This window comes from Lathyrus oleraceus, chromosome 4 (assembly GCF_024323335.1).
Source record: "Lathyrus oleraceus cultivar Zhongwan6 chromosome 4, CAAS_Psat_ZW6_1.0, whole genome shotgun sequence".
Classification (NCBI taxonomy): Eukaryota; Viridiplantae; Streptophyta; class Magnoliopsida; order Fabales; family Fabaceae; genus Lathyrus; species Lathyrus oleraceus.
In genome coordinates this window covers 476,588,462-476,606,933 of record NC_066582.1, presented here as the reverse complement: position 1 = coordinate 476,606,933, position 18,472 = coordinate 476,588,462, and the positions used below count along the sequence as shown (strand labels likewise).

General features: G+C 36.0%; 1 protein-coding gene across 1 annotated transcript; it reads right to left on the bottom strand.

The window, feature by feature from the left end:
• Window positions 1-2,638: 2,638 nt before the first annotated feature.
• LOC127138042 (uncharacterized) lies at window positions 2,639-3,184 on the bottom strand. Its single transcript, XM_051064448.1, has one exon. It carries the CDS (start codon window positions 3,182-3,184, stop codon window positions 2,639-2,641), a length of 546 nt encoding a protein of 181 aa, XP_050920405.1.
• Between the last annotated feature and the right edge of the window lie 15,288 nt (window positions 3,185-18,472).

The window sequence follows — 18,472 nt, the reverse complement described above, 5'->3', positions numbered from 1 at the left end:
AAACAACGTCATAACTTGGCTGAATGACCAACCAGGCTCTGATACCACTAATGTAACACCCCTGAAACTACTACTACTCAAATACAACATACAATTGCATAATCAGAGTAAATTAAAGCATGCATACACGAGGGCATCACATTTACTTCTGCCAGAAAAAACACATGACATGGTCACATACAAGTAATATGGATTATAAATTAAAACCAAATAACTAACATGCAAACTCACACAGCGGAATAACATCTCTCTTCATAAATGGTAAACAGTGATGATTCCCATAAATCATCTACCACAAAATATCGTTTTGGACTCTAAGGCCACTCAACATCAAACCAACATATCCAAATAACAAGATAAAAGAGAACACAACAATATCTCTCAACATCAAAATAAATACAAATAATCCCATAAACCCAAGTGTTACATTACTAGAGCATAATAGACTACCTAGTCAAAACACAACAAGAACTAGCCTCCGAATCTAATCCTTGTGCGAAGCACCACTATCTCTGGTACCTAAGCGGTGTCGCGGTAGAACATCATTCCAACATAAGGGCGAGAATTCAAATCATTATAGAAAAACATAATAATATGAAATGTATAACAAACATACATATACTATTAGAATTCGTCACGCTTCACACAAACATGCATCATATCATCTTATTAAAGAATCACATGTTTACCATCATACGACATGGCTGAACAATCCACAAGTATTCATTTATAAATACTAAACGATGTACAAAAGTCATATTTCACAACATATTAATTTCATGTACATATTATCATCCATCATCATTTACAAATTATCATCAAATATGTATACAACTTTCACATGATTCCATAATGTATACAAGTCACCATTTCATCACATATATCACAAATATGCACATATATCACATCAATAACACATCAACAATTCATATCAAATGGATCACCTAAAATCCACGTATATGAATATCTACCAAAATCATATCCACACAATCATATCACATAATCACACAAACAACAACTCACATCGACATGTGCGACTCAATGTGTGACTCAATACGATATGCATGTAGATCCCATCCGTTATCATTTCCAACTTACCGAGCGTCTCTCAAATAGACTAGATAACCACCTCTAAATCTCGATTCGGACTTAAGCTTTCAAACCCCATTCAGCGTTAGGTTTGGGACAAGCAAATAATCTATACGAGATTACCCAACATTGCCTCTTTCATAGACTCATGCTATTGTAAGTGTGCAACAACAACAAGACTCATGCAATTAAGACGATCGCAACCCCTTAATCATACATAAGCATACCACATCCAACATTTACACAACATACACCTAACATGACTTCAATCCTAAACAATACATCAAATAGCATTCATCATCTCATCCCAACACATTAACATAAAGCAAACCAGCCAATTCATATTATTCATCAAATTCACCAATTCACATCATCACATACATAATTTCAAGTATTATGTTTCTTCATAAAATCCATCTAGAACCATCCAATACATGCCAAACAATAGAAAACATGTCATTCACATTCACCACACATACAATATACATCCACACTAGGATTCTTTTGATAAAATATTAATCTACTGTTACCAAAATGAATTTCACGTTATATATAATATTCTTAGCTACGTAACGGTCCAAACGGCACCTCAAACGGAGTTACGGTTCAAAAGTTATTGAATTTACAAGTTTTTCAAAATGGTGTCAAAACCAGAAAATTTGTTGTTGCGAAAATGCTGCTGTCCAACACGAATTTTCATCATAAAACCACATTAATTCATCATTTTTCATGAAATAAATAGTTATACAATATATATATATATATATATATATATATATATATATATATATATATATATATATATATATATATATATATATATATATATATAGCAACCATTAGGATCATAGAAACAAGATTCTAAGCTCCACTAGTATTCACCAAAATCTCAAATCAACTATTTTCAAGTGAAACTCAAACATGCAATTATACACCAAATCATGTTCTATACACATACTCATTCATGGAATTCAATATAGAAACATCATAACATAACATAATTATCAATTTTATGGATTAAAACATAAACACATGTTAGGGTTTCTCAAAAATCAAAATCCCCAAATCCTAAGTTCATGATATCTAACTCACATACATTACATACATTATGTTTACCCATGATCACTTGAAATCCTACCCTTACCTTAGTATAGATGAAATCTCTAGGTCCTTCTTCTTCTAGTTTCCTCTTCTCCTCTTTCTCTTCTCTTCTCTTCTATTATCTCTTCTTCTCTTGTTTTACAAAACTAACTCTAACTTCTAAAACCCTTACTATCTTTTTAACTCATAATGGACTTAACCCACTTATCCATTCATTCTAATTAATTAGGCTCGTTACTAGATAATTGTTATTTCTACGCATAAAATTCAATTATTCAAATAACACATATATTCAAATAATTCAAATAATCACCAGAACACATATTTAATTAATTATCACACAAAATAATGATTAATTAAAATAAACACATAATAAATAAATACGGAAATTAAATCGGGGTGTTACAACTCTCCTCCACTTGAAACATTTGCGTCCTTGGAAATTACCTCAAGGAAACAACTCGGGATATGAATCCCTCATCTGGCTCTCAAGCTCCCACGTCACATTTCCACCAGCCGGTCCTCCCCAAACGACTTTCACCAAAGTGATCTCTTTACCACGAAGTTGTTTCACCTCTCTATCTTCTATCCGCATAGGTAATGTCTCCACAGTCAAATTATCTCTAACCTCAACATCATCTAATTGGACAACATGCGAAGGATCCACAATGTATCTCCTCAATTGAGACACGTGAAACACATCATGGAGATTAACAAGTGACGGAGGCAATGTAATCCGATAAGCCACATCACCTACTTTCTCAGAAATCTGATACAGACCAATAAAACACGACGTCAACTTACGCGACTTTAATGCTCTACCAACACCCGTTACCGGAGTATCTCTTAAAAATACATGATTATCTACCTCAAACTCAAGTGCTTTCCTTCTCTTGTCATGGTAACTCTTCTGACGACTCTGAGAAACCTTTATCTTCTCTCTGATCATTTCAATCTTATCAATAGTCTGTTGAACTATCTCAGGTCCAACCATAACACTCTCTTTAGATTCGTACCAACACAAAGGCGTCCTACACCTTCTACCATACAAAGCTTCAAACGGAGCCATACAATACTCGAATTAAAAATATTGTTGTAGGTAAACTCAATCAAAGGCAAATAAATATCCCAAGCACCTCCTTGTTCCAAAACACAAGCTCTCAAAAGATCTTCAAGCGACTGAATCGTCCTCTTAGCACGACCATCTGTCTACGGATGATAAGCAGAACTCAAACAAAACTTTGTACCCAAAGCACGTTGCAAACCTTCCCAAAATCTCAAAGTAAATCTCGCATCCCTATCTGACACAATGCTAGACGGAATATCATGCAAATTGACAATTTTCTCAATATACAGCTTTGCAAGCCTCTCCATCGGATAATCCATTCTAATCGGAATAAAGTGAGCATATTTCGTCAACCTGTCCACAATAACCCAAATAGCTTCACAATTACTCTGAGTCCTAGGTAAACCAGAAAAAAAATCCATAGAAATACTATCCCATTTCCATTCAGGAATAGATAACGGTTGTAACAAACCAGACGACTTCTAATGCTCAATCTTCGATTTCTGACAAATCAAACACGAATACACAAATTCCATAATCTCTTTCTTCATATCAGGCCACCAAAACAATTTCCTCAAATATTGATACATCTTAGTAGAACCAGGATGAATACTCAAACCACTATGATGTCCTTCATCAAGAATCCCCTTTCTCAAATCCGAAACATCGGGAACACAAACTCTATCATGATACCATTCTCATCAATCCGAAAATCACCACATTTACCTTGATTGATCAACGTCAATCGATCTACCAAAACCAAATCATATTTCTAACCTTCTCGAATCTCATCCAAAATTCCACTGGTAAGATTCAACATACCAATCTTTACTCCAAAAGAAGTCTCTTCACAAACCAAACTCATATCTCGAAATTGTTCAAGGAAATCCAATTCTCGCACCATCAACATTGACATATGCAAAGATTTCCTACTCAAAGCGTCGGCTACAACATTCACTTTTCCAGGATGGCAATTCAAAGAAAAATCATAATCCTTCAAGAATTCCAACCATCTCCTTTGCCTCATATTCAACTCTTTCTGATCGAACAAATACTTCAAACTCTTATGATCACTAAACACATCGAATCTCGACCCAAACAAATAATTTCTTCAAATCTTCAAAATATACACAACAGCAGCTAATTCCAAATCATGAGTCGGACAATTCCTCTCATGCACTTTGAGTTGCCTTGAAGCATAAGCTACAACTTTTTGATTCTGCATTAACACACCTCCTAAACCCATCAAATAAGCATCACAATACACAACAAATGGTTCTTATGGATTCGGTAAAGTCAAAACAGGAGCAGTAGTCAATCTCCTCTTCAGCTCTTGAAAACTAGCTTCACACTATGCAGTTCAAATGAAAGCTTGACATTTTCTAGTCAATTGCATTAACGGCAATGATAACTTAGAAAATCCTTCAATAAACTTTCGATAATAACTTTCCAAACCAAGAAAACTACGAATCTCAGACACAGAAGAAGGGTAAAATTCAGCAAAAGTCTTATAGTGGTGATGCATCTGGTATTCGATGTTATCAATGTAAGAAGGAGGTCATACTAGAAAAGTATGCCCTGGGCACCTGAAATATCATGGAGGTAAGGATAATGGCAACGCAACCATTGTTCAAGATGATTTTGACTCATCTGATGTTCTTGTGGTTTCAAGCGGTGACTCAAGTAAAAAGTGGATTAAGGATTCAGGTTGCAGTTGGCACATGACTAAAAAAAGACTTGTTCGAGGAACTATGTGATCAAGATGGCGGATCTGTATTTCTTGGAAACAATAAAGCTTACAAGATTGCAGGTGTTGGATCTGTGAGATTCAAGCTCTATGATGAGTCAATAAGGTTATTGATTGAAGTCAGGTATGTACCTGATTGGAATAGAAATTTGATTTCTCTTGGTGAATTCGAGAAGAAAGGATATGTTTTCCAAGGAGAGAAAAGTATTGTAAAAGTCATGAAGGGGTCGAAGGAAGTCTTAAGAGGAGTTAAGAAACAAGGTTTGTATACCTTGAGCATGAAGTTGTCAGTGGTTCTGCAGATGTTGCATCCACGAAACCTTTGTCGAGACAAAAATTTGGCACATGAGATAGGGTCATGTCAGTGAAAGGGGACTAGTCAAATTGGGCAAACAAAGTCTACTTGGTGGAGACTAAGTCGAAAAGCTGAAGTTTTATGAACCCTGTTTACTTGGAAAATCTTGCAGAGTGAAGTTCAATAAAGGCAAACAAAGAACACATGGACACCTTGATTATATACATGATGATCTTTGGGGGCCTACGAGGTGTCCATCAAATTCAGGAGCAAGGTATTTTCTATCCATAGTTGATGATTATTCCAGAAAGTTATGGGTATTCATCCAGAATACTAAGGATGAAACTTTGAGAAATTCAAAAGTTCGAAGACTGTGGTCGAAAATCAGACTGGCAAGAAGGTCAAGAGGTTGAGAACCGAAAATGGACTTGAATTTTACAATGAGACGTTCAACAGTTTTTGGGCAGCCTCTGGTATTGCAAGGCACATAACTACTGCAGGTACTCCCCAGCAAAATGGTTTGACTGAAAGGTTTAATCGAACCATTTTAGAAAGAGTTGGATGCATGTTAACTAGTGTTGGGTTAAAGAAGGTGTTTTGGGCATAGGCTGTTTCGACAACAACATATCTGATAAACAGGTCTCCTTCGATTGTGTAATATATGAAGGCACCTGAAGAAATTTGGTCAGTATATCCACCAGATCTCGACAAACTTAGAGTATTTGGTTGCATATCCTATGCTCACATTAAGCAGAACAAGGTCGAACCTAGAGCTCTGAGATGCATGTTCATGGGATACCTTGAAAGAGTCAAAGATTATAGGCTATGGTACCTAGATCCAGGTCACAAGAGGTATATCACCAGTCGAGATGTAGTTTTCAATGAAGCTGAGATGGATTTTAAGAAAACTGATGACATTAGTCGAAGTGTACAAATATCTGAAGAAAAGATGGAACAAGAAGAGATTCATGTTGAGGTGGAGCATGTCGATGTTGAATTGCGTATCCCATATCAATTTGAAGAAGAAGTACAAGATGCTGAAGATACTGAGGAAGATGAGGCATTTGTCGATGACTACCTGTTGGCAAGAGATAGGCAGAGAATAGTCATCAAGCCACCTCAAAGATATGGGTATGTAGATCTCATAGCTTATGCATTAATCTCTACTAGTGAGGTTCTAGATGAAGAACCTAGACATTATAAGGAAGTTAAGAGGATTCGAAATAAGACTGAATGTGTGAAGGCCATGGATGATGAGATGAAGTCTCTTCATGATAACCACACTTGGGAACTGATCAAGAAACCTGTTAGAGACAGGTTAGTTAGCTGTAACTGGATTTTCAAAGTTAAGGAAAGAATCAAAGGAGTGACGTCAAAGAGGCACAAGGCAAGACTGGTTGCAAGGGGTTTCACTCAGAAATAAGTTGCCGAGTTCAATTATGTGTTCTCTCCTATTGTGAAGCACATGTCTATTCGAATGTTACTTGCCATAGTGGCACAGTTCGACTTAGAACTTGAACAAATGGATGTGAAGACTGCTTTCTTGTATGGAGATCTAGATGAAACAATCCTGATGAGGCAACCTAAAGGATATGCAGAAAAGGGTAGAGAAGATTATGTGTGCAAGCTGAATAGATATTTATATGGACTGAAACAATCTCCTCGACAGTGGAATAGGAGATTCGACAAGTTCATGGCACACATAGGTTTCATTAGAAGTTAGTTCGATCACTTTGTTTACTTCAGATTTCGACCTGGAAATTCATTTGTTATTTTGTTGCTTTATGTGGATGATATTCTCATATCAAGCAACAATGTCGAGGATGTAATGAAGGTGAAGGTTGAACTCAGTAAGAAGTCTGATATGAAGGACCTGGGAGCAGCATCCAAGATTCTTGGATTGACATCCGAAGAGATAGAAAACGGTAGAAATCATGCCTATCTCAAGAGACATACATACGAAAGATTCTAGACAAGTTTGGGATGTCGAATTCAAAGCCTGTTCTGACTCCGACAAACCCTCAATTCAAGTTGAGTATAGATCAGTGTTCCGGTACTGAGGTCGAAAGAGCTTATATGAATAGCATCCCATATGCTAACATAGTAGGTTCTTTGATGTATGTCATGGTCGGTACTACACACGATATATCATATGCAGTTAGTCTTATAAGCAGGTACATGGAGAATCCTGGAAAGGCTCACTAGCAAGCATTGAAGTGGATTCTAAGTTACATAAATGGGTCTCTGAACAGAGTCCTAATTTATGGTGGAGCATGTGGTGAAAATAGTAAAGCAGAAATTGAATGGTATGTTGACTTTGATTATACAGGTTGTATGGATTCTAGAAAATATATTTATGGATCTGTGTTCATTATGCTTGGCACAACAATTACTTAGAAAGCAACACTTCATAAGGTTGTTTCCTTATCAACCACTGAAGCAGAATATGTCGCCCTCATTTAAGCTGTGAAAGAAACATTGTGGCTTGAAGGTTTTGCTAAGGAACTAAAACTTCAAGGTTGAGTTATCACTGTTAAATTTGATAGTCAAAGTGTTATACACCGGTCGAAGAATTCAACCTATCATGAGCGAACCAAGCACACTGATGTGAGACTGCATTTCATCATAGGGGTAATCGAGTGTGGAGAAATCCAAGTGCTGAAGGTTTTGGTAGATCACAATGTTGCTGATATGATCACCAAGACATTACCAAGTTGCAAGTTTTTCCAATGTATGCAAATGATAAAGATGCATGGAGAAAGCTAGTTTGTTTCCTTAATGTTATAGATTTTGTTCCAAGGTGAAGATTTGTGAGATATTGGATCAAACACTAGTATGGTAGAAGGATAAATTCTAGGTTCGAAAATTATACAGGACCTTAGCATGCTGTCAAAGTCTGTTCACATGCTGTAGTCGCAATATGCTAAGATTGTTAGCATGTAAAATTGGTCCTGTTTGTTATGCCAAATTGTCTAAGTTAGTTTGTTATCTAAGTTAGCTTGTGTAATGAGCCTGTGTGTAAAATGTTGAATTCTAATTCCTTGTGTCAAAGCAGGTTGCTCGACAGGGCAAGAAAGTGTCGAATCACCTAGTGTGTTGAGTTGTATTAGTGTGTCGAAGTGTCGAAGTATGTTGCTTCACACAGGATTTCGACTTAGGCCTATTTTTAGTTGTGTTAACTAGTTTGGGCTTTTATAGTTTGGGCTTTGACTTAAGATGCAAGCTAACCTAAATATAAAAATAGAGGGAGTAACCCTTATTATTTTAATGAAGTGAATAGAGAAGTTCATAACATTGTATTCATAGAATTTTGCAGTTGCAAAGTGAATAAAGAAGTTTTCCACAAATTGTGGGCAGAGAGAAACTCTGCAAAAAATATTCTTCTTCTCCATCGCTATTTATTTTATTTCTCAATTGTTCTTTTTCTTTTTCATTGTTATTGTGCGGGTGATAATAATCATGTTCATCAAGATTGATTGAAATTCTCCATGGGTTGTAATGGATTTCCAACATCTGGTATAAAGAGCTCTAGTTTAAACGATTTATAGGAAGAAAATCACCATGGCAATGAATCATCCAAACGGACATTTTCCAATAAATCTTTCAATTCTCAATAACAACAATTATGAGAATTGGTGCAAGCAGATAAAGGGTGTGTTATGTTATCAAGATCTTTGGGATCTTGTGAAGGAAGGAGTAATAACACTCGTAGAAAACGCGTCAGATCAATAAAGGGTTGCACATAAAGAATTTAAGAAGAAACATCATAAATCTCCCCTTATAATCCATCAATATGTTGATGTAGATAACTTTGAAGAGGTTAGTGATATAGAGTCAGCGAAAGAAGCATGAGAAATTCTAGAGAAGTCATTTGGAGGAGCGGAGAAGGTGAAAGAGGTGAGATTACAAACTCACAAAAGGACGTATGAATTGCTTCAGATGGAATACAATGAAAGCATACCTGATTTCTTCACCAAGGTTAGGAAACTGGTGAATCAAATCAAGGTATGTGAAAAAGTGTTGACATCAAGATCTGTTGTTGGAAAGATCTTGAGATCGTTGGCTCCAAAGTTCGACCACGTGGTAGTAGCCATAAAAAAGTAAAAATATTTGTCAAAACTAACAAAGGAATAGCTTCAAGGGACGCTTGAATCTCATGAACAAAGAATGGTTGAAATAGCTGCAAGAAAGTCAAAGAGTGACATGACATTGCAGGCGCAATCAACAAAAGAAAGGAAAATCAAAAGAAAGCTAAAATAACAATAAAGGCAGAGGAGGTCACAACAAATCGACTGGTCAAAACCAGTAAGAAGGAAACTGGTCAAATCATAGAAAACCATGGAACCAAGGCAACCGAAGAGGTGGTGCTGCAGATAGAGGAAGAGCTGGTGGTCAAAAGCCAGACAAGAGTCACATTCAGTGTTATAATTTTCAGAAGTATGTTCACTATTCTAGTGATTGTCCAGAAAAGCAGAAGAATCAAGAAACTTATGCAACGCTGGCGAAACATGAAGAAGAAGAGATGTTGCTGATGGTTACAACAAGAGATGAAGAGAGATTCAAGGACCAGTGGTACTTGGACTCAGGATGCTCATCACACATGTCGTGAAGCAAATATTGGTTTGTCAACATAAAGCCCTCAATGAAGAACATGGTGAAATTTTCAAATGACAACACTCTAGCAGCTGAAGGTGTTGGTGATGTTCTGATTATGAGGAGAGATGGCAAAAGGTTAGTAATTTTAAATGTGTCATACATACCAGGCATGAAGAGCAATTTGCTCAGCATATGGCAGTTAGTAGAAAAGAACTACAAGGTGTCTATCAAAGACAAGATGATGAGAGTTCTCAACTCAAATAGAAGGTTGATCTTGAAGGCTCAAATGTCTCAAACTTCAAGATTAAACTAAATGTGATGGAGCATAAATGCCTTGCAACAGCAGCCAGCAAAGATGAATGGATATGGCATTATAGACTTGGCCATCTCAATTTCAAATACGTCATAGATTTGAAGATAAGAAATATGGTTTCAGGATTACCAGAAATCGACATTCCAAATGAAGTGTGTGAAGAATGTTTGCAGGCGAAGCAACACAAGAACAACTTCAGTAAGGATGCAGGAAGTAGGTTGAAGGCAATTCTTGAAGTCATATACTATGATGTATGTGTTCCTATCCATGTTTATTTGATTGGAGGTAACTGTAAGACCCCAATTTTGACCCCTAAGATCCCTCATGCCATCTCATAGCTTTGCATTGGCATTGGGATCGCACCTTGGTATTCTCTTCACATATCATTCATTGGGTTTGCATTGGGAGATATCACCAAGAATATATGATTGTATCATACTTTATTTTCTTTGTTTACTAACCAAAATACAAAATTATGTCTAGTATAGCTTTGTTTCTTTTGTAGGTAGTGTGTGTCCATATGTACCCCACCAAGCCCACAACTAGGATTTGAGACTCTCAATGAAAAATATCAAGAAAGAAAAGGTCCAAATTGGTTCTAAACATCATATATGGATCCCCATGTTCTTTATTTGTCATTTTGATCAAGAGTTCATCAAGAGTTTGAAGCTTGTTTGTCAAGGAAGCCCTAATTCATCCGGGTATCTTGTGTGCCTTCCTCGACAAGTTTCTTCAACAATTGGTCAAATATATAAAGGTATACTTAATTTTAAATCATAATAAGCATATATTATCCTCCATTATCCCCTAAGAGAAAAATAACTTCAAGTGTGCAAGTTGATTCAAGGAAGTTGACCAGAAAAGTCAACTAGTCAAATCTAGGGCTTCCTAGACACTATCTCCTACAATATTTATCATATGAAAATTATTCCAAGATAAAATTTACTCTTTACGACATTACAAACATCTTTAATGTTGGCCTCAAGATCTAATTTTGCTTGAAAAGTCATTTTTTATGGTGAAAGATTATAGGTCATTTTGTCTGTGCCCTAGATAGAAGGTCAACTTCCAAGAGCCATAACTTCCTCATTTTTTATGATATGAAGATGAACCAAGTTTCATGATTAGTTTAAAGATATATTATTTAACTTTTATTCTTTGATAAATATCAAATTTTACTTGAAAAGTCATGTACCATGAGGAAGCATTATAGGTCCATTTTGGTCCTCATCACTGAACAAGCAAATTTCCTCAACTTATAAAATCCATAACTCCATCATCCAAACTCCAAATGGTGGAAAATTTGTTTTCAAATTGAATATAATTGAAATGTATACAACTTTGTAGAAGGATCCAAGTTCATTTGAAGTTCACATCAAAAGTTATTCAAGGTGGAAAGAGAGGTCATTTGGCTTATAACTTAGAAAAATTTCTAAGTATGTTTGATACCTCCATCTTCAAGGCTAAATTTCCCCATGTTCCAAGATTCAAATTTAAAAAGTCACAACATCAAAGTTGTTCCTTATGATGAGAGCTTTCCAAAGAGTCCAAGATCACATAATTTGGATGAGAAACAAGGGACTTGCACATGAGGTATTTCCATGGCTTGTTTTGGCAAGATTTGAACTCTAAACATTGCACAACTTTGCATGGCCTTGTGTGATGACTTCGGCAACATTCTTGCACGATTTGGAGTGGATTCCAATCATGAATTGGACCTGTACATGCACCCATGAACCAAGAATTGCTCATTTTGATTCAAATTTGGAAAGGTGCACATATCATTTCCTTGGCCTATAAATCAAAGAGCATTTTCTCAGAATTAAAAGAGAACACTCCCTAAGCTTTGCTAGCCATTTCCACAACCTCAATCCATAGAATTCTTTGAAGATTTATTTTGAAATCGAGTTTTTGTTCAACTCAAGTTTGTGAGCAGAAACTCCAAAGGTTCATTCCCTTTTCCATTCCATTAAGGTTCTGCAAGCAAGAGGAAAAGAAAGCACAAAGCATTGCATCAAGAATCAAGCTCAAAAACTGCTCACAGAAGGTAAATTTCTCAAAATTTCGTCTCTTTGATTCTCCCTCCATACTCTAGATCTTAATTGAATTTTGTGTTGGCTGAAGTCCTACTAATGTAGGTAACACGACTGAGTTGTTTTGAGCTTGATTCGAAGCAACTCAGGTTGGAAACCTCGGTTTTCATCTTCACTTTTCTGATTATAGAGTGAGAGATGGAACAAATGGAGTCCATATTTATGATCCTTGAAATTTTTCCTTTAAAATGATGTATGATCCATAAATTTTTGGACAAGTTTATACTTGACAATCCGATGACCCTCACCGGAGAAGAAGACCGGAGCTAGGGCTCCGGTAGTGACGTGGCATTGATCCCACCCTTGGATTTATTTTCCCTCATCTAATCAGGGCCTTTGGTTATGATTACCACGTGTATGGCGCGTTGACTGAAGGCATATGTGGAACGCGTGTTTTAGATCATCATATCTGCCACCTCAATTAATGAGGGAGATCTGATGGCTTCGGTTTTTTCCTTTTTATTTTATTTTTCTAATTTGATTTTTAATAGCTTTTTCTTTTAAAATTCACCATAAGTTCATTTTTGATCCAAAATTTATGGGACCAACACCAAAAATTCACAAATTTTTTATTCTTCCCATTTATAATTTAAAATTAGTTTTTTGATTAAGTTTGATATTTTTGGTGAATATTATGATTTTAAACTTGTTTTAATTAGTTTTTAGTTGCTTCTGACTTTTGAAAAATGCCAAAAAAAATAGTCAATGGTCCTTTGACCTATGATAAATTCCTTGGCCATTTCTTTGGTGTTTTGAAGGGGTTTTAGGTTTTTGATCTTTGATCTTTGAAAACTTATTTTCTTCATTTTTAAAATGTTTTAAAAATTGTTAAATTGATTTAATTCTTTGGTGAGCTTTTGTATTGCCTTTATGTTGACCTTACTTCTGTTTGGCCTTGGTCTTGGTTGAATTGGACCTTGACTTGGTCAATACCATTGGATTTAGGAGGTTGATGAAGTTTAAAAATTCATCCCTTAAGATGAATGAATGGTATTGATCAAGTGAGGTTCATCCCTTGACCAATTTGGGATCTCCTTCGTTTCATCTCTCCATTTTCATCCCATTTATTCCCCAATCATCTCTTGGCCAATGACTTCTCATGGATCATTAGCTAGTTGATTCATCAATGACTTTGTGTCAGATGAATCAACATAAGCTTGATTGAGATTAGCCCATACCCTCTTCTTTTTTTTGCGTGGTATGCTTTAGGAGCTTGGTCTTGAATAACTTGTCTCTAGCATGCATTAACACCAACATTATTATTGACCGACGTTAGATAGGTATGGCTTCTATATAAGCCTACTTACGATTGCTTAACATAGCGCTAAATTAACATACTAACTTGACAAATAACCTTTAATTTTCTTGTCATTTACTTTAATTCAATTTAAATTCTTGCACTTTATCATTCCTTGTCATTTACATTCATGCAAATTGTTTATGCTCCAGTCATTTGCTTTTTGCCCACTTGGGCCTATATTTATGCTTCTGTTATTTTCATTTTTGCTCACTTGAGCCATTATATTTTGTGCTTGTGATATATTTGTGCTTGTGATCATATTTTGTTTGTGGTCTTAGGACCTTAAAACACTTAATAAAAACAAAAACATTAAAAAACACTTTGGTGAACTGTTGGATCTTTGTCTGTGACTTGATTTGGACCTATGGACTTAGAGTAGGCAACATCCCTGAGCTATGAAAGAAAAACTTGGCCAATGCCATTAATTTGAGACAAAAAACATGGCCAATACCATTCATCTGACACAAGCTTGAGAGACTCCCTTGAGTTTTATCTGATACACTCTTTCTCTCTATCTAAGTTGTGATTTTGATCTTATTGTTATTATTTGATATCTTTTCTTTGAGTATGTTTCAAGGGATTTTTCATCTGATACACATAAAGGACATTGAAGATTACTTGCTTTGGAGTGATAGCTTGGATGATTGGTTATTTTTGTTTGATACCATTGGATTTCTTATTAATTGCTTGGATGATTATGACTTTGTTGTTTGCTTGACAATCCAAAGGAAATGGGTTTCTATCTGACACTATTATCTTGTGGATGCTTCCCATGGGTTAGATCTTTTCAACTCAAAACTCTTAGTCGTGTCTAAGATAGCCTCTTCATCTCCACCTCCTTCTTTTTTAATTTCAAAATCTCCTTCTCATTTTTAAAACTTCTTTGCTTGTTGTTTTTCAACTTAGACATGTTTTAATGAGTAGAATCCTTGGCCTTATGCCATTGATTTTCAAACTATTTTCTCAATCAAACTTGTAAGAAGATTTAATCATATTAACTTTATTTTCAAAAAGACCAAAAAGAACTAACAACCTCATCTAATCATTTTGGCCATTTGATTTTTTTTCTTTTAAACTTTTCAAAAATAAAGCATTTAGATTTAAGTTATCCTTGGTTGAGATGTAATTCTCCCATTCCATGATATGTTGAGTGTAAGAGTTTCCATTTACTAGGGGTTAGAGGCATACTTGTTGATTTAATTCGAGTTGGAGCTCTCCTTCTTAAATGTTGTAAAGCCCTCATTATCGATGGATGTTCGGTTGAGTATTCTCCCATTGATAACAAAGGATCTTTAAGCTTTTGTTAAAATCAATCCATTCATCTTTGAAATTTTTACCACGAATTACGAGGTTTTGATCCCTCATTTATGTTGGTACGTAGGCATAAGACCAAAAGTCTTATCAAACACAAAATGTAAATAATTAATTCTTTTCTTATCCCCTCATTATATTTTCAAAACAAACATCTTTTCAACCAAAACAAGTACGCACAAAAAGGGCTCCCTAGGAGTACCTAGGACACTTTGGGTGCTAATACCCTCCCTCTGTGTAACCAACCCCCTTACCTGTAATCTCTGACATTTTAGTAGTTTTGATTTGAAAACTTCTTATCTTTGGGTTTTGTTCGTACTTTCTCCCTTTTCCTTTGGAAAAAATAAAAGTGCGGTGGCGACTCTGGTTTTGTTGACATTGAGTTAACCAATAGCTCAATGGTCATGAATTTGCTACTATAATAACAAATACTTTGTAACATTCATAGATGATTTCAGTCAAAAACTATGGTCTTACCTGATCAAGAAGAAAAGTAAAGTAATCAAGGTATTTTCCAAGTTTAAATTTATGGTCGAAAGACAGAGCGGTCGAAAGATCAAGATTCTGAGGACTGATGGTGGTGGAGAATATGTGTCAAAAGACTTTGACACATTATGTGTGAAAGAAGGGATTATGCATAAGGTGGTGACACCCTACACTCCACAGCAGAATGGGGTCACAAAAACGAAGAATAGAACCATCATGAATATGGTGAGAAGTATGTTGAAAGGCAAGCATTTACCCAGAGAATTATGAGGAGAAGTTGTGTCGACTGCAACATATATCCTGAACAGATGTCTGATGAAGAAGCTAGAAGGAATCACACCAGAAGAATGTTGGTCTAGTGTCAAGCCTAGCTTGAGTCATCTGAAGGTGTTTGGATCTATAGAACATAGACATGTGCCATATAAGTTGAGAAGAAAACTTGATGACAAGTTAATTTAGATGATCCTAATAGGATATCATTCGACTGGAGGATATAAGTTGTTCAACCCAGTGAACAAGCAAGTGGTGATCAGCAGAGACGTGATCATAAATGAGCTTAAGGAATGGGATTGGAATGAGAATGTTAAGAAGGATTCAGTGAGAATCTTATGTGATGAACCATCTAGTGAAGTCAAAAGATAAGTTCGACAAGAAGTCAGAAGTGAAGCAGGCCCAAGCAGACCTCAAAGAACAAGACACATTCCTGCAAGGTTGTAAGAATGTGTGATTACATCAGATAATGTGATCAATGAAGAAGGTGATATGGTACACTATGCTTTATATGCAGATGTCGAACCAGTCAATGCAGCTAAGGCATTGAAGGTTCAAAGTGGATGAAACCAATGAACGAAGAGCTGAAGTCAATCGAAGTCAACAACACTTGGTCACTTGTCAAATTTCCCCAAGACAAGAAGGTAATCGATGTGAAGTGGGTTTACAAGGTGAAGTTGAATCCCAAAGGAGAAGTGACTCGACACAAGGAGAGACTTATGGAGAAAGGATTTCTTCATAAAGAAGGAATCGACTTCGATGAAGTTTTTGCACCTGTTGCTAGGATCGAAACAATCAGGTTGGTTATTGGTCTAGAAAACATACACAACTGGCAGATGTGTCAAATGGATGTGAAATGTGCATTCCTGAATGCCCCCTTAGAAGAAGAAGTTTATGTTGCACAACCAGCTGGGTTTGTGAAACAAGGCGAATAAAGAAAGGTGTACACGCTGCATAAAGCACTGTACGAACTTCAATAAACCCCAAGAGCTTGGAACAAGAAGATAGATGGCTTTCTAAGAAATAAGGAAATTGTAAAGTGCACAACTGAACATGTAGTATATTAAGAAGAAGAAAAAGTGAATTGCGTATACTATGTCTCTATGTCGATGACTTGTTGATAACATGTAGCTGCAAGAAGAAGATCGAAGACTTCAAAGGTGATCTCAACAAGGAATTCGAAATGTCGGATCTAGGTGACATTTCATAGTTCCTTGGCATCTAATTATACAAGAGTGGTAGAGGTTTGGTGATGCATCAAAGAAGGTATGCATGCGAAATACTCAAGAGATTTGAGATGCAAGATTACAACCCAACTTCGATTCCAGCTGAGTCCAGATTACAACTGTCGAAAGATTCAGAAGAAGATGACGTCGACCCAACCCAATATAGAAGACTTATTAGGTCACTTCGATACCTTTGTCACACAAGGCATGACTTAGCATACAGTGTAGGTATGGTGAGTAAATTCATGCAGAAGCCAAAGGTATCACATCTAGCAGTGACAAAGAGGACACTAAGGTATCTAAAAGGAACTCTCGACTACGGCATTTTGTTTCCTGCAGCTGATTAAGGAAAAGAATGCAAATTAGTGGGATACACCGACTCAAGTTGGTGTAATGATGCTGAGGATCGAAAATCCATAGTTGACTATGTGTTTATGCTAGGTGGTGCAACAGTTTCTTGGAGTTCGAGAAAGGAGCCAGTAGTGGCATTATCATAGTGCGAAGCAGAATACATTGTTGCTTCTCTTTGTGCATGTCAAGCAACGTGGATGATGAATATGGTTGAAGAGATAACATCGAAGAGTCATTGAGCAATTACCATGAAGATCGAGAGTATGTCAGCTATCAATCTGGCGAAGAATCTGATAGCACATGGTCGATGCAACCACATCGAAATGAGGTTCCATTATCTTCGATAATAAGTAGCAGATGGGAAGATGAATACGGAACACTGCAGAACTGAGAATCAGATTGCAAACATCATGGCGAAGGGAGTGCAGGTCGAAGTGTTCAGAAGACTAAGAGTTATGATGAATGTAGATGTCTTAGACACACTGAATTAGGTGGTGTGTTGAATTTTAATTCCTTGTGTCGAAGCAGGTTGCTCGACAGAGCAAGGAAGTGTCAAATCACCTAGTGTGTTGAGTTGTATTAGTGTGTCGATGGGTCGAAGCATGTTGCTTCACACATGATTCCGACTTAGGCCTATTTTTAGTAATGTTAACTATTTTGGTCTTTTATAGTTTTGGACTTTGGCTTAGGGTGCAAGCTAACCTAAATATATAAATAGAGGGAGTAACCCTTATTCTTGTAATGAAGTGAATAGAGAAGTCATAACATTGTATTCACAAAATTTTGCAGTTGCAAATTGAATAAAGAAGTTTTCCAAAGGTTTTGGACAGAGAGAAACTCTGCATAAAATATTCTTCTTCTCCATCGTTCTTTCTTTTCTTTCTCAGTTGTTCTTTTCTTTTTCATTGTTATTGTATGGGTGATAACAATCTTATTCATCAAGATTGATTGAAATTCTCCATAGGTTGTGGTGGATTTCCAACATAAAAGACCATTAGTTTAGTGTGTTAATTTTCTTATAAATAGCATATTAGTCTCTCATCATTGTATAATGTAAATCCTAATTAGGGTGAGAGAGATTATTTGCTATTCTATAACATTTGTAATATTGTTTCAAAGAGAAAGTAAATAATAGTAGTTTATAATCAATTTCATTGTATTCTTATTGTTTTCTTCTTTTTTACCCTTGTGGATTTCTTACCGACCAAGAAACCAATTATACTTTATA